This window comes from Pollicipes pollicipes, unplaced genomic scaffold (assembly GCF_011947565.3).
Source record: "Pollicipes pollicipes isolate AB1234 unplaced genomic scaffold, Ppol_2.1 Scaffold_2555;HRSCAF=2994_pilon_pilon_pilon, whole genome shotgun sequence".
Classification (NCBI taxonomy): Eukaryota; Metazoa; Arthropoda; class Thecostraca; order Pollicipedomorpha; family Pollicipedidae; genus Pollicipes; species Pollicipes pollicipes.
Genome location: NW_023596136.1, coordinates 950996 through 976664, shown reverse-complemented (window position 1 = coordinate 976664; position 25669 = coordinate 950996). Strand labels below are relative to the sequence as shown.

Genomic DNA, 25669 nt, shown 5'->3' with positions numbered 1-25669 from the left:
CCTGTCCCGTGAAAGACCCATCATCACGCGACACATTTATTTTGCGACCCATGCCTTCGTGCCACCTGGGAGCTCTTGCACCGTGAATGGCTATCATAGTGGGTAATGCCATGCAAATTCTCCCCATGGCGTACGCTTCTGTAGCTTAGTAGGCTCTTAGTTGTAGCTTAGTAGGCTATCGTTCTATTGGGATAAGGAGTGGGCAGAATTTAGACTGACGGTTTGCCTTCGGGCAGCGAGTGGTCACAAATGTTTCTAAAGCTCTCAGCCCGACTTCATCTGAGTCTCGACACTGCCAGCGGCGTTGTGGTCTGAAAACGACGCTTTCTGCGCCAGATGATCCAGGGTTGCTGATGCTCTTAAAATTGGCAAAATCATTTCAATGGTTCAAGAGATAGGGAAGTTGCCATAATAACGTCTCCCAGTAAATCCATGCTAGCCTCCCCCATCCATACTCCGGTTGATGCTGGCTTAGTCATAATACGTTTGAACTTTTCGGACCGTCGTTGAGCCCTGGTATAACAGACGGAGGCACCACTCATGCCACACATGGCGATGTCGGCCGGGATTTTCGGGCGGAGCTGATCTGCGCGGCTAGTTACCGCCGTCGGCGGACGCTCGTCTGCGACAGCGCAGAGCACAGGTAGTGCTGGCGCTGGCCGGCTGCCGCTGCGGCCCCTGGCAGCGAGCCCCGCAGCCGTGCTGACGGAGTAGCACGCATGAGCGGCCACTGCCCGGGGAGGTGGCTAGCCGCGGCCGGCGCGTGCAGCGCTCAGGTCAGGGGTGGGGTGGTGTCCATCGCGGAGAACGGTGAGGTGCCGGGCGCCCAGGGGTAATCACGCCGTGGCGGGCGAGGCTCGGCTCATGTGCGGACCTCTCAGACGGATATTGCTCGGTGCGCTGCCCGAGAAGAGCCCACTCATGGCGATCTCATACTCGGCACATACGGAGATTTATGCACCGGGGCTCATATTTCACGGATGTGAGACACTGGCTGGCTATCTCAGTCGAAGAAGTCGTTGTTTGCTGTTGCGATAAACTGGCGACCATGGTGAAGGGTATTTTGTAGCAACGCCAGCTACAAACGTCTTGAAAACAGCCAATCTTCAAATGTCACGCTGCACGCAATAACTTACCGGCTTTATCGCGGCTGCTTTCAGCACGACGTTCGCCTCAATAACGGCGTTCGCAAGTCTGTGTTCCATTCCGGGTACTGCGGCACCTCCTTATAGCAAGCTGGTCCACAACATTCAGACGCCAGCAGGTCGCAGTTTTTTAAAGATTTGATCCGAACCCTTTGAATGGATGGATTTCCGGGATCAGAGCTCACGCTAAGCAATGCTTGTGTGAGCCCTGACCCCTACCATCCGATCGCGCAATTCCATGTCAACGGCAGAATTTTGTGGCGAAAGCTTAACGTGCCGCAATGCTTGGCACGGTCCGTCCTGCCCTCTGACGTCAACTGACCTTTAGCGCGGCCGCTGCCACCGGCCGCAGGCCATACCTGTCAAGGGCAAATAGCGAGCGCCCTAAAGCGACTCGAGCCCACCCCGCCACGGGTGGGTGGATCGGGAGGCAGGCGCTCTAACCAACTAAGCCACCGGACGGACAGTTGACCGGTATTGATCGATTTGTCTCGTTTGTTTCAGGTCTCTTGCGAACAGTCAACTGGAGTCCATCTCAGACTGGGCGTTCAACGGGTCTCGCATTGGGACACTGTGAGTGCGAGCTCTGGCAGCCAAGTGTGCGTGCATCTTCACACAGAATATGCATCTTCGACTTGCTTACTGGCAGGATGGGAACAGACCCGTTTTGGCGAGACACGTAGGCATGGATGGTCAGCTATTACCAGCCCTGGTAATAGTCCTTTAGTCGTGCAGACCGAGATGCCTTGTGCAAACTGTTGTGTGTCCGTAATGGATATGGGGAAATGACAGCTGACAAAATCCGCAAGCAACCCAACAGGGCAATAACAATGCGTGTTCCCTATCAACTTCGTACATGCTGCACCTACTAATGATGCGGGGTAATGTCCGCAGGTTAAAGGAATAATATCCCAAGAGGGACAAACGCCACTTTTGCGTCGTAACGCCCTTCTCGGTATCAATGTTTCTGCATCCCTCTCTACCCCAACGCCACGCTGTCACGACGCCGCCTCCGCCAATGGTTCAAAACAGTCCTGCTACATGTTTTTGGGCTCGCCGTAGCTGTAAAGCCGGGCGGAAGTACGAATATATATACAAGACCCAAAAAATTGATTAAGAAAGGGCAGCAAGGACACATTACTGGCAGTTTGTTTTGTTTTTCAGTGCGCCGTTGGCCATTCTCAAAGCTCGCATCCTCATCAAAGTTGCATTCAGGCAGTAAAATTTGTTAGATAACTCGTCCGTCTAAATGATTCCAATGGGTCCTAAAATGTCACGGTGGCCTGCTTGGCCCGCACGAGGTAAAAGAGAACTATGCATGTATATATATATATATATATATATATATATATATATATATATATCTATCTATCTATCTATCTATCTATCTATCTATCTATCTATCTATCTATCTATCTATCTATCTATCTATCTATCTATCTATCTATCTATATATATATATATATATATATATATATATATATATATATATATATGTGTGTGTGTGTGTGTGTATGTGTGTGTGTGTGTGTGTGTGTGTGTGTGTGTGTGTGTGTGTGTTGTGTGTGTGTGTGTGGTGTGTGTGTGTGTGTGTGTGTGTGTGTGTGTGTGTGTGTGTGTGTGTGTGTGTGTGTGTGTGTGTGTGTGTGTGTGTGTGTGTGTGTGTGTGTGTGTGTGTGTGTGTGTGTGTGTGTGTGTGTGTGTGTGTGTGTGTGTGTGTGTGTGTGTGTGTGTGTGTGTGTGTGTGTGTGTGTGTGTGTGTGTGTGTGTGTGTGTGTGTGTGTGTGTGTGTGTGTGTGTGTGTGTGTGTGTGTGTGTGTGTGTGTGTGTGTGTGTGTGTGTGTGTGTGTGTGTGTGTGTGTGTGTGTGTGTGGTGTGTGTGTGTGTGTGTGTGTGTGTGTGTGTGTGTGTGTGTGTGTGTTGTGTGTGTGTGGTGTGTGTGTGTGTGTGTGTGTGTGTGTGTGTGTGTGTGTGTGTGTGTGTGTGTGTGTGTGTGTGTGTGTGTGTGTGTGTGTGTGTGTGTGTGTGTGTGTGTGTGTGTGTGTGTGGTGTGTGTGTGTGTGTGTGTGTGTGTGTGTGTGTGTGTGTGTGTGTGTGTGTGTGTGTGTGTGTGTGTGTGTGTGTGTGTGTGTGTGTGTGTGTGTGTGTGTGTGTGTGTGTGTGTGTGTGTGTGTGTGTGTGTGTGTGTGTGTGTGTGTGTGTGTGTGTGTGTGTGTGTGTGTGTGTGTGTGTGTGTGTGTGTGTGTGTGTGTGTGTGTGTGTGTGTGTGTGTGTGTGTGTGGTGTGTGTGTGTGTGTGTGTGTGTGTGGTGAACTCTGCCACTTCCTGGCAAGTCACCTCTGTCATCACTGTTTTAACCGTTTTCATTGCTGATCGCCAACTCTTTCATCGCCGATGTCCAATGATCATGACCAATTTTTATTTTGATGTCCCATGTTAGGAAAAGCATGTAAGCAACAGATACCTTACGAATCATTGAATCTGATCACCCTGTACTACATTCCGTTCGACAGTTTCGTACACTTCTTAGGACGCTGTGTTTCTCTGACAGGCAGCTGAATGGAAACCTGCACCTGAAGCGCCTGGATCGCCTGGCCTTCCGGGGTCTGGGAAGTCTCAGAACGCTGTAAGTGCTGCTGCACCGCTTGGTCCATCTTCTAAGTTCCGGTAGGCGATACCAAATTTAGTTTGTTTATGATGCTGCCTTGTCCTGAAGTACAGCGGTTGAAATAGCCTTGCTCGTTGCCACTCTTAATCAATAAAATAAACTTCTTTGTTTCCTCTTGCTGTGGTCTTTGACAACCGCTGTAGGTTTGACCGTCACTCGTCTTTCGCTTACCTCCCATTTCCCATTATCTACCTGATCTAGCTTTCGTTTCCCATCATCTACCCTCGCATGACCATCGCCTCGCGTCCGCCTGAACCGCTACCACCAGATTTTCACTGGGCACCGTCGTCAGTCGGTTCTCGCTGTACCCGTAGCTTCGCGGTACATGGCGGTATAACTTATCGACGCACTCGGCATCAATTGAACTATTGTGAGATAAGCTTGCGGGTGATTGAATACTTATCTACAGCTGTCGCGGCAAAGGTGGCCCGGCAGATGAATCCCGGTTGCGCTATGGCTGCTGGGCCCTAATTTGACCAACGTGGCCGCTGGCGCTTCATAAGAAGCGTGACGACGTGCATTGCGTTCTGTTAAAAAAATGACGGTCCGCCAGACGTCAGACAGCATTTACAAGTATTTTCATAAGCCGATGTCATTGCTATTAGAGAATGATTTGGAAAATGATTGGAAGTTCCAAGATTATGGTACCGAAAGAGCTTTTCCATAGCTTACCGAACTCAGCGTCTCAGGTTACCATGGATACCCGTCGTTAGGGTCAAGGCTGTTGAGGTAGAGCTGAAGCTGCGCTCCGTGTTGACCTCTCCAAGTGAGGAAATGTTACCTGTCTGGTGTTTTACTCGACGTGCTATAATATGCTGGAATAAATCACCGATCATGGCATGTTTAACATAGTATTTTCCTCTCTTCTCCCCCACTTGGTTTTATTTCAAGTAGCGTAAAAATCGAAGTGGGCTGCAAAAATCCTGCTTTATAAGCTTTATACGATATCATGCATTTTGCATACTAATGCTCCCACAAATTGAAGACGTCATTAGCTCACCTAACTGACGCTTCTTCTATACGTAAATAATGTCTTCAGAAGGCCTAGTCACCGCCATATATGTTTTACTAGAGATTATGACAATGGTCCCACGGCCAGGAAAGGCACACGACGACCGGGTGGAAGAGTGACGTCACCGTGACGCGAAATAGTCGCTGATGTTGAGACACAATCCTGTCTGACTAAGGAAACCAGCTGTTACGCATAAGAATGTAAACAAAAATAAACCTCACAGTCATAAAAATCGTACCTCCCCTTAAGCCTGATAATGGCCGCCGTAACGTCGAACTTGGGTTAAAAGCATCCGCAGTACTTTAAATAGCAGCACGATTTATCGTATTTCTTGGCTAATTTTTACTGAGTTATGGCAAGTACCTTAATACCTACGTGATATAAATATTCTGAAAATCGGAGAAAATAGACATTTTACATACGCACATACAAACATTTGAATTAACCTACATTATCACGCTATAGGCCAATTCAGTGTTATCCTGCAGTTGATAAGACTTGCATTGCCTAATATTCATATGTTTTGTCATTGTGTATCCCTTGACATAATGTTACAAGTCGTATCGGTTAGTTTGTTCACTGCACAAATACCCTGCCAAAAGTCAACATGCAAAACAGAGATGGACAGGTAGCTTGAAAAATGTCACATTTTCCGCCGCGCAGTCTATGACCGTTGGAGACACTGCAGATGTATTTAAAAGAAAAGACAGTGGGATCAAATCAGTTTTTGCCTTTTGTACATACTCAATCAAAACATAAAACAATGAACACACTTTTTCACTTTTTCTTTCAACTGACCTTGGTCAACTGTACCTTTTACTGAAAAGACAGGGCACACAGGGGCAGTACGAGAGCCAACCTCCTGACTTGGTTGTAGAATGGCTGACCAATTTGAAAGGGCGCATACGAATTAGCGTCCGAAACGATCAAGCGTACCAGGCCGTGCTTGCTTGCATACTGACTTGAATCGTCACGAACACATGCATTTTGATGTACCCGATTTGCGAATTCCCTCATAAACGTTGCACTCACATAAATCATGTTATGACCGATCCTCAATCGATGCTCAACCTCATTTTGTGAGTCATCTGATTGGGAAGATTTTCCTGTGCTCATCTGGTTGTCGTGGTTTCGTTTTTTTGTTTTCTTTTGGGGGGGCGGAAAAGTATCGATGCGTTTTGTCAGTGCAAACAAGACGCTGGCCTGAAATTGTGTTTGGTTGACAGTTGAAATGTCACGGAGGCTGGCACCGACCTTTTTATTTTATGACTGTTTTTAATAGTCGAACGGTAATGGGTCCATACGAATCCCTCTTCTGAGTAATGCTGCTCTCGCCCGGTGAGAATTGGGCGACTCTGAAACCAACTCGCTTTGCCCCGCGAATTGGAAGTATCGAGCCTCTCAACCCCAATTTGGACTCCGGCAGTGCGCCCCACCGCCCCCAGCACCACGCTGTAATTGGCTCCTTCCGCAGGTCATTGAGGACGGGGTTCGCGCCCAGCCTTTCTGACGTCATCGTCCAGGTGGTTCTGCACCGCCACACGCTGCCACCGGCAGAAATAATTGGTTTCCGGCCTAATATAGATTAAAGGTTAGACTCGAAATGAATTGGGATCAAACAATGAACTTTCTATTTTTCATCTGGATTTTCCTCTTATACGAAAAGTTATCAAGAACATCTGTTCCCACTAAGTCTTCCTTTTGTTGCTTGACGTTGGCAGTTTCTTTTCTTTTATGGCTCAACATTGCGGCAGTGCTTTGAATGCGCTGGAAGACATGGGTACGCATAACACATTGGTTACATTGATAATCGTGGTCAAGGATGATGGTGACGATAGTGCTAGGTTTGATAAATATCAACGGGTAAAGGAGTGGAGCCACCTACATGGAGTAGGTCAATGCACCGTCTTAAGTTAAGTAAACTACGTTAACTAAGCTGAGCCCCGTCCTCAGTGACCTACGGAGGGAGCCAGTTACAGCGCGGCGGCAATTCACCAGGGGTCGACCAGCGCAGCAGTTTGCGATCCTGCTCCCAGGTCATGGACATGACCTGAAATAATATGATCATAAAAACGCCACCTTCAGATAATCAAACCCACTGTGTCGATGTCTGTCAAAATCCTCTCTTCACTGGTTGTTTTTCGGTCTTGGAGCTGAAACGGACGTTTAATGGATTTTTAATGCACTATTTTAGTGTTCAAATCTGACTCATCCAACTAGTTGCTGTAAGTTCGCCAAAAGTCGTTTCCAATAACGTTTGGCTTGCCCACCGCGTCCCTAGCAACTAACCGGACGTCGCGTGACAGCGCAACTCGAACGACTACCTGAAGGTTAACGCCCCTCGCGTGAATAGCGCCAACTGAGTATCTACCACGCAGCGCTTTTTGCATATCGTCTGTTCATTCGATTTCGGCTTTTTATTGCAGGTGCTCAGACACAACGGCATTCGTAAGACGAAGGGACGTAAAGCCCCGACAATTATCATCGCACGACTGCGTGTCTTACCTGTCATTGCGCGTTTTACGTCGTCATCCTAAGGTGACAGGACAAAAGCACACGTACCCTCGTACAGACAGATAAGAACTTGTCGCTGGAAATCAAACCCTCCAAACCATCCAATACGCGTTTTTGGATTTCGCGCGAAGAAGGTCATGGTGCCATACGCACGGCGCGGTCTGCGCATTCGTGGTGAACTCGCTTTAGTTCTGAACCGTACCTGGTGTCGAAGGAGCCGCGCGCGTGGCATGCGTCGTATAACACTGCTGCTCCGTAAATGGACTGCTGTTGGGGTTATTGACGGAGAACAGCGCGCTGCTCAGAGCCGTTCGTCACGTGGCTCTAATGAAGTCCAGAAGTTGGAAAGTAACTCATCCAAGTGTTCTGGAAGGGAGAAGCTGTGGTAGGTAAGGTCTGGACAGAAACGCCTTTTCTTCTCAGTGACCACTTCCATTACATGGTCCGTAACAAAAGCCGTTTTCGTAACATTGCTGTGCAAAACTTTTCTTAACAGTTTAAAACCCTTTTAATGTTGACTTTGTAACCACGCGCCTTTAATGGGCAATTTTGGTTGGGCGTGTTTTGTAAAGACTTGAAACATGTTTGGATGGGCGCATAACGTCATAAATTGTGACTAGCCGGCAATAAACAAGATCATAGTTTTATGGACAAGTGTGATCTCTTACGACCAAAATTTGTCGAAGCTTATTAAAAACATCTGATGGAATTTCGGACGCAGAAGCGACGAAACAAACTTCTATGCAGTGTCCTAGAATTGCCCATTTTGGGTGGAAAGCAGCGCCCTATGAGGAGAAATTTTTGCTCCTGCTCCCCATATTCATGCGAACATTTGACTCTTACCTGATATTTTCTAACCACTCATACCAAACTTATGTATCCCTTTCAGAGGTTTTAAAATGTCATCCAAAACCGAGATCACTTGGACCTACCAAGCGTAAACAATGCTCCATAGAACCTGAACACCCATGGCTATATACTGCCTCGTCTACATCTGAATCATGTCCATGTATGCACAGAGCAAGAGCACCGGGTGCCTTCATGCCCGAGAGCCTCAGCGATTCCAGGCGCTTGCATGCATCAAGTGTGGTTTATTTACAAAATGCATCACAATCTATCGCTGTGTGCCAAATGCTTTTCAAAGCAAAGGTTTTCACGCATCCCCAACTTTTTGGGCCACGCCACGCGAACACCACGCCGGCAAAGCGAAGCCTGGTATAAACACCAGCAAAGCCCGGCAGACAATCTTACTCCACGTATTTCTTTTACCCAAAGAAACTTCACCACTACATTGCATTACTCCCAAAATGTGGAGTGGAAAATTCCAGAAATGTTTTCTAAATGAAATATAATAGCTGAATTTCACTATTTGAACACTGAGTTTCACAAATTTTTAGTCCAGTAAGCTGACTGCAAAATTTGGCCAACAACTCGAAGTCTCTGCATTCATTTAATTTCTTTTGTTTTCCTTGGTCTCTTAGGAGTGTGGTACAACTTCATTTTTCCTTCCATCCCGATTATCTTTACAAACACCATCTATGATTTAAAACGTTGACGGATTTCTCTGTGAAATGTTTCAACTGCAAACTTGCACGTATTTTACACATAAATTGGATTAATTCGACAGCCGCCCAAACATGTTTGAAATGCACCGAAGAGTGAATAATTCATACAGAACGAAGGAGACGATTCAAATCATGGAACTTATTTGTACTGCCATTTGGCCTCCTACTATCCCATTTAGCCGTTTTTATGGTAATGGCGAGGCTCAATAATGATAAGTCTTAGCCATTCCGGTTCCACTACCGCACCAAGTCACTTATTCTACCGTGCATAGTGTTGGTACAGGTTTGGCGCAGCTAATACAGAAGTGTATGGTAGCGAAATTATGCCATTTAAAACTGTTCTGTTATGTAGACCTCATTTTACTCATTTTGCGTTTTAATCTTGTAGTTTGGTGGACAGGATTGATATTCACATTTTGTTGGTGGGTTGGGTGACCCTATTTGTCAGCAAACCATGCGAACGATATTAACTTCTGTGTCGAGGAGCAGGAGGACGCCCGCCTTAAAAAAAAATCCGGTATCTCCTGTGGAACAACTAATTGCTGACCTTACCTGCTTTAATCACATGACTTGCAACCAGATTTATCGATCCTTTGTTTAAATGCATTGAGTTTTGTTCATAAGACCAAATATGGTGCCACGAGACGTGCAATTTAACTGCTTTGTTGCATACTCTTGACTGTCTCAAATTTGTTGAAATGGTCCCTCATATCTGCTCTAGCAAGATGTTGTCCGTAGTTGCCATAGTTTGCTGACTGGCAAATTATTTCACTGTAGATATGCACTATGTTTTTTAACACAGGAATACTTTAAGCTGCATAGCAATTACAATATGAGGTAAATATTGGTTATCAGCAAATAGACTTTCCCATTTAAAATGTGAAACCAACATCTCAAACTTTAAGTCATTAAATATCAATAACCAAACCTTAATAGATACTCTTGCTGCAGCTGAAAAGGCAAGCAGCAAAACTGATTTGGTAACCATCCAAAGCTTATGTTATGTTAGGAAGAAAATAACTTTCGTGGGGCACACTCACTGTTGTCTTTGGCAGAGAGTAACCGAGACAATCAGAATAAGTTATTCGGAGTGATTTAAATAATCGATGGATAGTCCTGTCCTTTCAGCTGGTTCCTGGAAATGGATTTGTGTGTGCTCAACTTTGTCCGGCGTCAACAAGCTTACACAAATGAATTGAACCAAAATACAAGTTGAAACCAACTAAAAATAAGGTTTATCATGTTTTTATTACAAGTGCTGCCGTAAAGAAATAGATGAGGTGAGTTGATATGATGTTCAACATATGGCCTACTCTAAGTTAGGTCAAATTAATTACTTGCAAGGCAAATGGCAGTAGGACTTTTGCAATAATAAGTGACTCAAAATTGCCGCTGTGCTACAAAAAGGCTAGACAGGATGAAATATGGTAAGGCTTCTTTTGGTTAGGCCTAGTCATGTTACCTTCATGGAAATAAGCATTGGTATTTTGCAAGAAACAGTGACATAATATTTGTGTTTGCTGACGGTCTTAACAGAAGCCAGAGGTATGTCTGTTGTATTTGATTTGTGGTGTGTCAATGTGCAGGAGTCCAAGGCTTTTTCTTTGAATGCATTGTGCTTGTTGAATTTTTGCTGATGATTTTGTTGTTGAATTCCTTTGCTTTGGTTTGTGTTTAAAAAAATCCCGCGGAAGGGGAGTGCAAAGTGCGGCATCAACCATTGTGTTACATACTTCTGATGTTCATCATACTATTATGAAATAACCTTTCTTTAATATACTCGAATTCGCTGTAATGGCTTATGATATTAAAGCGAAATATTTTTGCCATATTTATGCTGTTACATCCATGCCAACTTGAAATGTATGTCTCTGTTCGCTGGAACATCTCTTACTGACTCATAAGTTCCAGCTTACGTAACTTGAATTTTTCACTGCCGTATGGCCTTTTTGCGATGGAATTTTTCACTCCCACCCTAGCTCAACAGTGGTTCTAGCTCACTGCTCCGAACTAACATTACTTACGGAGCGTACAGCGCTTACATACCTTAACGCGCGCTCGAGTGGAGGTCCATTTGACCCCCCAAAGGTTTTTTCCGGAATGGTTTCCGAACGGCACGGCGTAGCCGCACCACATTCAGTATGGCTGTGGAAAATTGAATAGCGGATCGTCTAACATCACAAATTTAGATTTACCTTGTAAAGTCACCGACCTATGGCAGGTCAGTCAGGCCGTAATTTCAGCGAAAACAATTTTTAGGGAATCGTTCAATCGGATCCAACAACGGAGTGCTAGACAAGGCCGTACACCTCTGAGATGCTTTCTTAGACATCTCAACAATTTATTTAACAAACAACAATGACCTAGGGTCAGGTATGAAGGTCAGACCAAGGTCAAAACCAGCCTGTTTTGTTACTGCTGTATGGGATAGTTTCTGGCTCTCATTTCAATTTATTGATAAAAGAAAACGCACTAGACACCTTCCATGGACTTCTTAAAGGCCAGGATAGGTCACTGATCTAAGATGACCCGGGTCAACATTTTGTTTTTAGGAGCATACTGTCTAACGTTATCTTTGTCGCATGTTCAATTGAAGAACTCAAAGCGGCCTTGTATGATTTTGGTCATCATGACCTTCAAAAAGTCAAACAAGGTCACTGACCTTATATGAGCATGTAACCCTTTGCTTAGATAAGTTTTCTAAGTTCTAGGAGCCCTTTGGAGACCAGCCTGGAAGCGTACCTTGTTTGACCTTATTTGACCCAAAGGTTATGACCTGGGAAGCTCAAACTTTGATTTAAAAGAGTTCACGGACAGGTCGATACACGCTGCAAATTTGATGTCTCTAGCTTTCTCACTTCCTGAGATCTGGGGGGGGGGGCGTCAAAGTGACCGCCACCCAAGCGAAGGGTATCCAACCGGCCACCCGGGCGGGTGTAACCATAGTCCAAGATGAATGATCCTTGGATGAACTAACTCTCAAAGCGTGTCTTTCTCCACACAGTACAGATGTGAACAATGCATAATCGGGCAGCCGGCATCCACCGCCCCCGACGGATGCACACTGCTGACTGCCAGGTCTGGTATTTTCCTATGATTTGAGTGAGCTAAATGCGTGGGTTGAGAAATGTCTGTAAAGGGTCCTGCTTAAATGCGTAAATAAACAAACTTAATCGCTTCCTTGTAAGAAGATTTAATGCATATTAAAACCTAAAAGAAACGCTTTTAAAACTTTTCGAAAACTTTTGAGTGCATGCATCGGTCGTGAAAATGGCCAATAGACATACATGCATGTATAGGGAAGAATTAGGTACGATGAATAACAATCTGTAATGCGAAATGATAGTACGCGCCTCTAAAGCTCAAATCAGAAACTTCTATCTACCATAATGGATTTTGAAGTTCTAACTAATCGTTTGACGTGGAAAATGCAAAAGTTGTATCGGAAAGATCAACTACCTGCAGAATGTTATTGGAAGCCAGGAAGATAACTTGAAATGTCGCGATTCAAAACTCTTAAAGTATTTTTAGTTCTCAAGTGTGCTATCACCTGCTCAACTGAAAACATTGAGTGAGTGAAGTGCTTGTGATTTACTACACTAAATTCAGAACAACTTACCTAAGAACGCCTTCAGCTGATCAGCTTAGATTGTGCCTTGCGCGTAATCTGATGGGAAAGGCCTGGTGCGCCTGCCTTGCTACAAAATAGTGTTATTGGCTAAACCCAGGTGTATTTACCTTTGCCCTAGTAATTTACCATTGCACACTATTGATCTATCTTAGGATAAAATGCCGATCTGGCCTGGGAGTCGGTGGTTGGACGGAAGGGACCAGCTTGGAGGAGGCTTCATTCCTTAAATATACCAAGCAGATAACCTTCTTCTGCCAATGTTTGCTGAGTCATAATGCAGTAAATGCGGTACACTTCAACGACGTACCCTTAAGTGCTTGTTAAACAGAAACTCCGTCCACTTTTCCAGAACGCGCCGCGATCCTCTTCAGCGTGGCTCTCTCAGGCGGAGTGCCTCGATGCGCAGCGTTTTAGTACAGACGAGCTCTCGCCCCGGCATGCGTAATTACTGGACGCTGACAAACGACAGAAGCGCGCTGTTTACTAGCATTTAGGCTAGGTAGCTCTCGGAATCCATTCTATCGGGGTCCGGGCTGTGGTTGGTTCTCTCAAAGGCCCTGAAAAGCTTCACATCAGACTCATTTATGCTTTTAGCTCCAGTACGGGGTTTCACGTATAAAATCTCTGATATTTTTTGTCTATTTTTGAACATGGAAGGTGACTCAAAAAATGTCATCCGTTCAGTGCGTATTGCCGCGCATCGTATTTCGTTCAAGGGCTTTGAGTTCCTGAAAAATGTGTTCCGGGTTTAAGTTTTCGTTCTTTGTAGTACGTGTAAACACAGTTTTACTGTAAAGCAGTTTTCGGCCACAATAAATCTCAGACACCTGAACTATGACAATTTTTGCGTGTTGTCTCCGTTGGCGATGCAATGGCGAAAAATGCTGCTTTAAAGAAGGGATTGTACGGATTTCAACGCTGACATAGAATGTAGTTTGAGGCATTCATTTCACTTGCAAGGAAAAATCAGGGCGTTATGAAAGCTACGCCATTCCTTAAAGTTTTGCCAGCTTGGTCGTTGCTATCATCGGAGCGTAGGTAGTTTTTAATTTTTTCGGCCACCTCAGCCTATTTTTTAGCCTATTTTTCAATATTTTCCGGGCCACCGACCCGTGGCGTGGAGGGTTCGAGCCGCTTTACGTGGTCGCTACTTGCTCCTAACGGCGATGGCATGCCACCGCTGACAGTAGCCGCAGTAAAGGTCAGGTGACCCCAGAGTACAGGTCGGGACCTGCCGAGCATTACAGCACGCTACGACTTCGCCGAAAAATGATGGTGCTGGACTGGAGTTTGCCGATTGGATGGCGGGGTCGGGGGTTACATCATGCGCGCTGGACTGTAGTTTGCCGATTGGATGACGGGGTCGGGGGTACACCACGGGCGCTGGACTTGAGTTTACCGATTGGATGACGGGGTCGGGGGTTACACCACGCGCGCTGGACTGGAGTTTGCCGATTGGATGGCTGGGTCGGGGGTTACACCACGCGCGCTGGACTGGAGTTCACCGACTGGGTGGCGGGGTCGGGGGTTACACCACGCGCGCTGGTTGGCGTAGGCGCTCATCCCAGAAATCCATCCGAGTAAAAGGCCTCGACTAAATTTTGATACTAATGCAGATACTACTTCTACTTCAGTTATTACCACTACTACTACAGCTCACTACTTCTTCCACCACTACGTGTATTACTATTGCTGCTTACTCTCATGCTATTTACAATTCTAATATGCCATGCATACTACTAATACTACTTTTAAACAAAAAGATGTTATCTCACGCCACAGTCCGAGTCACTTAACTTTATCAGCCCTTTAAGATCAAACCACCTATTGTGCATACCAAACCACCTAATGTTGTACAGGCTATGTTGATAACACGAAAGCAGCACGCTACATCTTCAAAACGTTGCATGCTACAACTGAGCCATTCGGATTGTCTTCTTAGAGACCGTCAGCAATGCATCGCTGATCGTGAAGAAAGTACGTTGTCGCATGGTGATGTATTTTGGAACACTCTTCGTGCGGATTAATATTTTTGGAAAAAATGCTTATTTCATTGGACCTTCACAGCCTTGATATGCCCGCTTTGGAAACAAATCAGTTTTCATGAAAAAACATACAATCCATCAAATGAACTCGTCCTCCAGTGGCTGGTGTTAATATCGAGATATTGCAAACTTCTTTAGTGCAAAAGAAACCCTAGTGCAGGGAATGTGCCAAATGGATCAGGAAAGTTAGCATAACTTTCCCCTGTTTATCTCAGATATGATCTTGCGATAGGCTCAATCCCTTTAAACTAAATTAAGCCGTCGTTGATCAGAGAGCACCCAAGTCCTCCATTCCTTTTTTGTCAGAAGCTCGCAATGAGTGGCGTCAGGAATATGAGTCTGTTCAGCACCATTCAACAAATACACAATATACCCTGTAAGAAATATCATGGGTTGCTGCCCATTCTAAATCCGGTGAAAGATTACGCCATTATATTGGCTGACAGTGTATCATTTTTTCATCTTCATGCTCCTTATGTATTAACCCATGATTCTTAAGGCTTGCCCTAGTTCATTGTATGACATATGTCGCATGAGATTGTGGGTTAAAAAACGTATTGAAAAGGTCAGACTGTCGCCAGACTTGCTGCAATGATATGATGAATTGATCTGTTGTATCATGCTTGGTTTTATCCCCCGTTTGTGAGTTTGTCGGTTTCACTGGAAGTGTTTCTGATTAGTTGATGAGTCCTGCGCTGTACCTTTAAAGCATCAGAATTCCCTAACCACACCCAAATTCCATCTCAGTTGATAAGAAAGATACCGTCTTGCGTATATAAAAACAGTAAGTTGGTCGCAAAACAAGATCGTAAGATATGCGGCAGGATGATGTTGCCAAGTCAATAATTGAACCCACTAGGCCACGTCAAAGCCCGAAGTTCCTGAAAATCACACTACTTCCGCTTAACCCGCTCATGCGTACGAAATCATGTGCGTTAGGGACAGGAAACTGAAATAAGCGTGTTCCTGTTTAACTCTGAGAGCGATGGTATGCGGTTTTGTTTGCTTTGAGCGTACATTTATGATGGCGGGCTTCGTCGACGTGACAGCGTCGGCCAGCTACACACGGGCAGCTGATTCGCCGCTTACCGTCCGCGCCGACAGCAGATGACCATGCAATGTTCTTAAAACACACAAGTCCAGTCTGCCATGTTCCTTAAAACCGTCGTTATTCGGAAATCAGAAACGCTGGAGGCGCGTGTCTGATTTCAAAACACGGGCAATGGATGCCCCTGGCAATACCAAAAATTTGCGTGTGATTGCACGACACGCCAGGAAGATATCCTCAAATACCTTAGGGTGGGTCTCTTTGACCCACCTATAAGGGCGAGGGTTAGGCTACAGCTTGCCAGTAAATTGAGCTGTTTTTCATTGGGTTGACACATAAGCATGTTTCATGATCGGTCCATGGAATGAACAGGTCATCTAACGTCACGTCAAATGAATAAATGATTTATTGGTTGGCACTGTAGACGTCGCATGGTGAAGGCTTATAAAGTGTTCATATAAATCGGCCAAGAAGGCGTGTGCAGTGTTTCGTATTGAGGCTAAAGCCATGTTTTAGCCTTTTTCACCCAGCATGGCCCTGGAGAAAAACTTATTCATTACTCATGTGTTATGATGATTGCTATATTTGATATGTGCTGCAGATAGAGCTAATAGCTATACACAGTTTTGCGCTCCAGTGCCAACGTAATGAAGGGGATTCCGACGTCTTCAAAGATGAACCCTTTCCATTTTCTCGATATGACCTATCTCAAAATGGTACGCTGTCTATCATACAACTTCATATTTTGTGCTAGGGGTGTAACTCACGCCTCTTCATAAACGAAAAGTCGCCAATATGTCAGCAGCAAATGCGAGAGATCAACAGCCCATACACAAATATTCGCCTCTGGCTAAATTCATTGTCGGGCTGAGCGCCTGAAACGAGCTCCTGAACGGGTCTCAATAAGCCAGCTCTAAACACTTAATTTTATTCTAGGCTACACTATGGGGCCAAGGCTCCGTATATGTATGTATATATATATATATAGAGAGAGAGAGAGAGAGAGAGAGAGAGAGAGAGAGAGAGAGAGAGAGAGGAGAGAGAGAGAGGGAGAGGGAGAGAGAGAGAGAGAGAGAGAGAGAGAGAGAGAGAGAGAGAGAGAGAGAGAGAGAGAGAGAGAGAGAGAGAGAGAGAGAGAGGAGAGAGAGAGAGAGAGAGAGAGAGAGAGAGAGAGAGAGAGAGAGAGAGAGGAGAAGAAAGAGAGAGAGAGAGAGAGAGAGAGAGAGAGAGATATATATATATATATATATATATATATATATATATATATATGTATGTAAATAAACTCGCTTCCTTCCCCTTTCCGAAATCCCAAATGTGTGAGGCTTTGGGTGGACGCACACCCGACGCACGTCACACCTGCTCGCCGCCTGACAAGAGTGACCACTTCTCATGTCAGAGCGGTGTATCAGGCTAATAGCGTCTTCGAGGGCCAGCCCTGGAGACCCCCGACAACGCCATACGTCTCTTCCAGCTCCATGTCGTCGGGGCTAGTGTCCTTGGTCATATTACCAGCGCCGTCTTGTTTTTGCCAGCAGTCAAATGAGTGTAGTGAATGTATATATATATATATATATATATATATATATATATATATATATATATATATATATATATATATATATATAATGTAATGGTATATATATATGTATATATGCATGCGTGTATTCACCTGTCTGTCACATGACAGCTGTGTCATGCTTTGTGGCGTGTTCGACTGTCCCGTTGACAGTTTTGTGTGACGCGGGCAGCGATCTGTCCGACACGGCGCTCCTGTCGCTGCCCACGGTCGGCCTGGAGGACATCGAGAGGCTCCTGGTGAAGCGGACGCCGTCGCTGATGACGTTCCCTTCCGTCTACCACTTCGGCTCGATCGAGGAGGCGCACCTCACCTACCCGTACCACTGCTGCGCGTTCGACTTCCCCGCCATCCAGGACCCCGATCAGCATCGCAAGTATCAGGTCGGTGACACAGAAACGGCCGTCTGGGCCGACTGTAGAGAGATATCACACACGATGAAGGCATCACCATGCCAGTCGCCAGTACTCTTGCTAAGACCCAGGTAAAGGGAGTGCATCCGATCATCCTCGTCAGGCAAGGGGGTGCTGCATCTCAGCTGGGTTTCAGCAAGACTCTGCGGGGGGTGAGGCGTGGTGTCAAGCGAGGGGTGCTGCATCTCAGCTGGGCTTCGACAAGACTCCGCAGGGGGCGAGGCGTGGTGAAAATGTTCAGGTATGAGCTTGTTCATTTTGGAGCAAACTTCCTCGGATTAGATTGGGGCAAAGATCAGGTCAGGGTGAGTTCAAGGATCGAACCGCATCCATTGTTTGGCAGTGGGTTCAGTTAAATGCTGTACACTTGCTGCAGACAAGTATTCTGTCCAGCAGGCCCTCGGCCGGAGAACGGCCAAATAATGAGCAGCGCACAAACAATATTTAAACACCATTACGGGTCTGCGAGGCAAGACGGATTGTTTCCAAATCACCCGTTTGTGTGGATTTATTTCTCAATGTTTTAAAGTTCATGGTTTGAAAAGGCTGGGGTTGCGATCATGGCCCGATTTGTGTTCTTGATGAAGCGTAGATGTCAAACATCTCGGTAAATTCTCGCCGCTCTTATGATGGTACGATGTTTTCACCAAATACCTGATTTGGACACTTTAAATTAGTGATGTTTTCGGTAAGGTACCAAAAGCGGCTGTGCGTTCAAGATTGAGGTCTTAACAGCACATCCGTCAGGCATTTTAAGGTCATACCTAAATAGGTTGATGCCTAACGGGATTGAAGGGCAACCCGAATTCGACCAGGCGACTGTGGGAGTCACCGCGCAAAGCTGCGTTGCCAGACCCGCACTAGAATAGGGCGAGGAGTGCCCTGCGTCAGTTTTGGCCCTTTTCAAGCCGCTTTGCAGCGGGACTGCTCTGCTGGCTCAAAGGCGATAGCGGGCCAATCGGAGACGTCTGTGCATTATAAACGGGGCCTCCAGCGGAGTAAGCGAAACCTGGGTCCACACGCCACGACGTGCAATATGGCGTCCTGCCAGACCCCAACGTGTCCGGCCTGCAGAAGCGCTGAACCTTAAAGTGGATCGATCTGTCTGCTGACGGCTTGCTGATGATTCAGCAGGCTGAAAGCCTCTGCCACCTCATCTGTCCAGACGTGTTGGCGATGACTTCGGACCTCGATACGTTACTAGCGATGAACCTCTCTTTGGCACTGCGTCACCAGCGATGCCTTAGTTGGATTTCTAAGTCAGTGTTGCCAGGACATCAGTGCCGGTCAGATGCAGGTGTGTCTGGACCAGTCCTGCCATTACTGAGTCTCCGGTGCAGTGCTACCCCGCTGTTTACGAGTCGGCAAAGCTAATTGTGCGCTGTCGGTCACGGGCCAGCACGGGCATGCCGGTCTTGCTCAAGCGCTAAGCCGGCCGTGTACCGGCGTGTTCTGGACACCCAGTTGTCAGCACATTCAGACAACTTGATCGTAGCGCTTACACTGTCCTTCAATGGCCCCCAATTAATTTGGCATGTGTTCGAATATAGCAAAAACCACAGATGTGAATGTTTGGAAATTACAGACCAGTGTTGACAGATAAACTGAATACAGAGAATAAGTGGCAGTTCATCGAACTTAGGACATTTGACTCTCCGAATGATTATGGGTGCATGTGGCGATGGGACGCTAACCATCCGAATTGTAGGCGGTACATGATCTGATATAACAGCGTACAAAAAGCGTGCAAATCAAGTAAATTGGCTTAGGATGATGAGCATAATTTCACGAATGATATCGGAAACATCTCCAATTGGGCTGGTTGATCGCATGATAATAGACTCGGTAAGCACAGTGAAGGGCAAAGATCAAACTTCCCCCGTCTCCGCAATAGGACCCGTTGTATTGCTGCCATCCCGTTTAGCGAGCAGAAGAAAGTAAGCCCCCTCCGTCACTTTTGGCCTTTTTCCACCACCCCAACAACCTTCCACAACGATCGGTGTTCGCCGCGCGCGCGCGCGGACTGGCACCATAAGCGGCGCACCTGCGGCACGTCCGCCGATGCTTCTCAGGACTGGCAGCGGCAGCTGAGCCGGACCCGCACCAACTGCTCGGGCGGCGCCGCGCGCGGCCGGCTGGCGAACGGCGCCCGGGCGGTGGGCGACGGCGTCTTCCACACGGCCGTCGCCGAGGAGTCAAGCCTCTCCGTCTGCGAGCAGGGCCGCGCCACGCGCCTGCGCAGCGTGCGCTGTCTGCCGGCGCCGGACGCCTTCAACCCGTGCGAAGACATCATGGGTTACCGGGCGCTGCGGTGAGCCCGTCCTGCCAGGGGCCCCGGGCTCTGCCGCCTGGTGGCGTGTGGCGCGGTGTTTTTGGCGCACGTGCCGAGCTCGCCATTAGCTTTTCATCTGTGTGTGGGAACTGTAGGCGGTGAGTGTCGCTGACGTTGGCGCCGGCTGGCGAGAAATACATATTCATGCCGGCGACGTGTCGATAATGACATGCTCTGTTCCACCCGGGTGTTGGTCGGTCGTGCGGGAATGACATTTATGACTGAGAACCGTCTCCGTCCTGTGTCCCAGGGTCACCGTTTGGTGGTGGCTGGTCGGTGAAGTCTCCCTGCTGTGTCCCCAGGGTCGCCGTCTGGGTGGTCGTCGTCACCGCCATAGTTGGGAACGTCGCCGTCCTGGTCGTCCTCATCAGTCGCAGCTTCAAGCTCACCACTCCCAAGTTTCTCATGTGCAACTTAGCATTTGCGGACCTCTGCATGGGCGTCTACTTGTTGATTATCGCCAGCATGGACATCCACACTATCGGCGTCTACTTCAACCACGCCATCCACTGGCAGGAAGGTGGGTGTCGACATGAATGAAGAAATGCTAATTGCGACTGCGATTTCGTTGGACTCATTCTTCAGGGCATTGCAATCTGATAAAGTGTCCTTAGATTGCCGATTTTTCAGCGGCCGCAATTTCAGCCCGGTTGAAGAGATTGGCATCATGTTGGACCTCGATTAAGGTGCCAAAAGACTCGCTCCATTGGCAACGGTTCTGTTCAATAGCGCACGTTCGCGTTGCAAATGGGTGGTGCCAAACGATTTGGCGTAGAGCTGAGGGGCCAAGCTGGCAGGACCTTAGCGGAAACAGATTTTGCGATATGAGCTAGTCTTGGCATTTAAATATGCTGTCAGTGTATGCTTTCTGAGCTTCATGGGCACAGTTTTAAGCAGGAGATCTTGTCAAATGAGGCAAAATTGTTGCGCTTCGTGTTCCATATCTGTTCTGGAGGACGTTTGCAATGTCACGCGGTCTCCAGGTGTAGTTTATTCACAGAGCTGTGAGTTGTGGTCGCAGTTGGCCTGTGTCGACCTGCCATATTCGTGGCTTCTCGTCAGTTCACGCAACTTAGCGTTCTAGCCAGACCCGCAGCCGATTTGCCGTGCGCCGCTGTTGAAGGATACAGAGGCGCGCCTCGTGAGGGACGGGCTATGGGGGATACAGAGAGCATTGGACTTGCGGAGCAGGCAAGCTGGTGACAAAATATTTTTTTTTTAAAACATCGCATCGGTGAGTGCTACAAAGAATCGAGCTATCATGCTGCTCCTTAAGCGTGGCTGTTTTTGAACGTAAGTCATCACTTGGTGTCGTGAAAATATAAGTGCCATAAAACTGAGCAAGGTTACCATGGCCAGTACCAGCCTCTAAACGTTTAGCGCCTATTCATGCCTGGATCTCTCTCTCTCTTTGTGTTGCAATTGTGGCCCATTATAACTGCGATAATAATCACTTTGATCTCAGCTTGATAAAGGGCTTATGAACCCCTGGCATCATGCCACACACAAATTAATTTGCTTTAACGAAACCTATGCATTGCAAAACTGCCTAGTCGATTATATTTTTCAAGAGGGAGAAGAACGTGGCTTGCTAGTATTACGCGCGTTCCCAACCCTAATCCGGACTATATTTTGACCATTTGCAGCTTCAAAGGGTATGGTCCAGCCACCCATTGATAGCGTTTAAAACACCTGAGGCGTCATTGAATGAAATAACAGGAAGGGAATAGCATCAAGTTGTGGCTCTTCGCGGAACTTCCATGAAGTATTTCAAATCGCTTCCACTGGTACCTCTCTCAGTGTTGATTGTGTTCGCTCATATACCTTGTTATCCTTTGGCTGTATTCTGTCTTCAAACACGCCAGTCATGTTGGTGCACGTGGAAGACTGAAACGGTGTTGTGTAGTGTTCCGACGCGGCAGAAAATGTAGCCTTGTGCGCCAAGGAAGTGCAGTGTCAACTCACCTGCACTAAGGTCAACTCTTAGCACCCCATCTTTCTCAATTTATGAATAAGTGATCAGTAGTTTACTTTTGTGTTTGGTTTGTTCGTTGCTTCACCGGAAATACGTTCAAATCGAATGCACGATGCAGGATATCATCTACTTTCTTCATGATTTGTGCTTTCTTAACAACGGTAATGGATGACTGTGTTGTCTTAACTTTGGAGCAGCTTCCCTTGCTTCACAAGTGTCTTCAGTAAAATTGTTTTTGTTAATACGGTCCCTGCATCCACCTGCAGAACAATCAAGAGCATGAGCGCTTATATGAAACTCGTTTTCATTTTTTAGCTTCAAAATGTTTTGATAGAGGAGTTTACATCCTGTTTCATTCCCTGTTTCATCAAGCTCAGATAGAGCGCGGCACTTAAGCCCAAGACTTTATGTTCGTACTTGGCAGTAAGTTAAAACAAAGATGGGTTGATGCACCCGCCCTGACGCTCCACGAGAACCAGTTTTCCACCGTCCAGTACAGACAGCTTTTAAAGTTTGTAGCTTTGCCACATGTTTCGACCTCCACCCATTTGTGATTCGTGCCATTAATGATTCCTTTTGGGTGAACGTCATTATTATTGTCCTCTTCGTCAATGTCTTCACGCAAGTGACCCAGCTGTTGATGCTCGGTCTGGCCAAACATAAGGTGTCATCTTAAGTCTTCAGTAGATGGCTTGTTTTTCTCTACTGTATCGTACTGTTTCACTTCCTTGTGCCATGGTAATGAATCTTCTGTTCCGTACGTTCTGTTATTTTTAAGTAAATTGCTTGTCATACTCTGCCGCGTCGCATCGTCTTACATTCGTCTTCTGTTGCAATAAATCTCCGTTAAAAAGGCCTTTTTAGATGCGTGGTTGACTGCGTTGTTCTTGTTGCGTTGCGTTGTGTTGTTGCGTTGTTGACTTTGGCGGGTTTTTCACCGTGTGTCTTTTCAATCAAGAGCAGACTTTTGCCTTACTATGCGCAAAGGCTTGATCTATTCGGATATCAGTAAAGTTTTGATTAAGCAAGAATGGGATCGGAACTTCTTTGGCATTATATCTTGTGTTGGTGTCGTGAAACGATGCATATTGCAAAAACATACTCTGGGGAAAGCTCAGCACCAATTACCTCTGAAAGTAGCACTGGGTAGCACAAAGTAGCCTTTGCAGCACCATCAAGATATGATTGGGACAATAATTTTAGCTATCCTCGAGGCCAAATTACGCTGCTAACATTTTGTCACAGCACTGTCTTTTTTTCTTTTTTTGGCAGCCCCAGAGTGTTGCCCCAGCCTGCGACAACCACAGCTGTCAACTGTCGTCGCCATGACGACGTCAGAATCTTTTTAAAGAGAATGTTCCACAGTTAAAGATATTGAGGTGGGCATCAGATATGATGGGGAAGCTTACTTGTAGCTAGCGGTAAGCTTTCAAGTTTCAAAAACGACGCTAGGTAGCAAAATTTCAAAGTTTGTGCAAATGCGTCCCATTACGTCACTGTATGATGGTGTCATTAAATGGTTGTGTGACGACAGTAATACCTGGCAGCATCTGGCAGCCAGACCTAAAGAATACCTCGAAACACACGAAAGCTGACGCCAACCGGCCGGTCTCGTCGCGGGTGCCGTGTCGGGTGGCGGATTAGTGCGTGGTTTGTGCATCTTTGTCGTGGTGCTGGCCGTAAGAAAAGCTTTGATGGACTGTTCGACACACGCAACTTAGCGATCGCCAACATGTATGGCAGATCATAAATATAAAAGCACGATATGCTGTGCTGCTACTGTTGCTGCTATGCTGTGGATGATTTTGTCAATACTTTATTGTCGACCCATCGTTGCCTGCAGTGCTGTAGTCCTGACAATGATATCATGTGATGTGCACAGTAGTTGCTGTCTTTGCTGTTTGTAACTGGGAATGCGACGTCATACGAAAATTAATAAATTTGTAACGTTGCTATGAATTGAGTGTCAAAGCATTGCTATTGCTGTGGTAAAGATGGTAAGGTTGGGCTGACAATTTTTTTTTTTTGCTTGGGATTATTTATGCAATTGATAGTCAATCCTGATATAACCATTGTGATGAAATAACATTCCTGCCGTTGACAGACCTTTGGCATTGTTAAATCAGTTATTACCAGTCATTCATAAATTATAAGCTGCTGTCTCACAGGCTTGACATAGAGTAGTCAACCAATGTGGCACGTTGTGTAATGGCAAAGGTCAATAGCTTGTGGCACTACCTCAGTGCTGTGCTGTGTCATAACATAATGAACAACGATATGGTTTTTGTACTGCAATCCATGCTGCTTTCATAATAAATTACATCATGAAAAGATGGGTCAAGTGTGCTCTCTTGTATTGACTCCCCATCTGACATACGAATGACCAAAGACACATGAAACAATATACAAATCACTTTCAGCAACGTAGACAACCAATAAGGGGCATCACTTGCTCAGCCTGTTTTGGGAATCCACAAAACGCAGGTGAGAAAGGTGCAAACACGTCTTCCATTTCCGCAGTCAGGCAACATGCTGCAGGCATCAGCCTGCTGTACCAAAGAAATAACAGGGAAGTTTTGCATGTGGTGAAATGACACTGCAAACATGCTGACCTCGCACAAGGCTGGAGACATGACAAGTGCAGTAGTCATGGTCGGATGGGCAAAATGCAAGGAAGTGATAAAGATGCCAGTGCATACAAGGCTCATGATAAAAATATTATGAAGTGCTATCCAAGACACCAACAGCTACACTTTTCCGCCTTTCTCAGCACCCAGCATCTCACGCAAGTTGCAGTGACTATGGCATTGATGACTCACGAGCAATGCCCGCCTGCATACAAAATTTGGTGAAAACAGTACAATGTGCATCAGTAATAATGCAGCTCTATCTTTTCAGAATTCTTTAGGAAAGACAATTTTCCAAAACCATATAATGTGAGCCTATGCTGAGCATGTCCATTAATGAGCTGTACGCACCAGCCCCTACTGTCAAAATGAATGGGTGATATATTGGCATGCAATTGATTAGTTTCATACTGTAATACCGCAATAGGCTCAAAGTGTTGGCAAGACCATAATGAAATTCCAGGTTGCCTTTGTATACCCCTGTAACATAAATGCTAGTGTTTCTCTTAGTTTGCTAGCATTCTTTTGTCATGTTCAAACACACACAAGAAGGTAAACGAAGGTATCAACATATCATATTTTAATGTGAGTCAGTAGACTTAAAGAATACCAAACCAATGCTCTGTCTCATAAGTACAAACCTCGCACGCAGACTCCCCATCACATCGAGATCAATACAAGCCACTGGCACACACCACCAGTGATCAAACACATTTCAAGCCCTGATTCACACTCTTTTGTTAAATAAGTGTAATCTCACACTTGCACAGCTCGCGGGACTATCAAATTGCAGGTTTTCTTGCAATTTCTGCACAGATTTTCAGTCATAGCACTGCATTTCACCTTGGCCTCCCTTCAAATTTATTAGCGTGGCCTCCCTTCAAAACGAAGTCCCAGCAGGGGTTCATGGCGACGCGTCTCAAGAGGTTGTACCTGAAAAACACAATTTTTTGTTCAAGATCGAAATTTGCGGTACATTATGTGAAATATTTAAATGTGTATATATATATATATATATATATATATATATATTATATAAGATCACTGTAATTTTTCCCTAGTTTCATGATATCTTGCTAGCCCATAAACCCGTGCAAGGTGTTGTGCTCCGGTAC

General features: G+C 46.1%; 1 protein-coding gene across 1 annotated transcript in view; it reads left to right on the top strand.

Annotated features, from left to right (window-relative positions):
• The window catches only part of LOC119107261 (lutropin-choriogonadotropic hormone receptor), a 58866-nt gene that overhangs the window by 8214 nt on the left and 24983 nt on the right, over positions 1 to 25669 (top strand). Inside the window, exons 2-6 of the mRNA XM_037230683.1 lie at positions 1650 to 1718; positions 3697 to 3771; positions 17380 to 17590; positions 19762 to 19931; positions 20255 to 20472. Coding sequence (XP_037086578.1) covers positions 1650 to 1718; positions 3697 to 3771; positions 17380 to 17590; positions 19762 to 19931; positions 20255 to 20472 — 743 coding nt within the window. The remainder of the gene's footprint in view (positions 1 to 1649; positions 1719 to 3696; positions 3772 to 17379; positions 17591 to 19761; positions 19932 to 20254; positions 20473 to 25669) is intronic.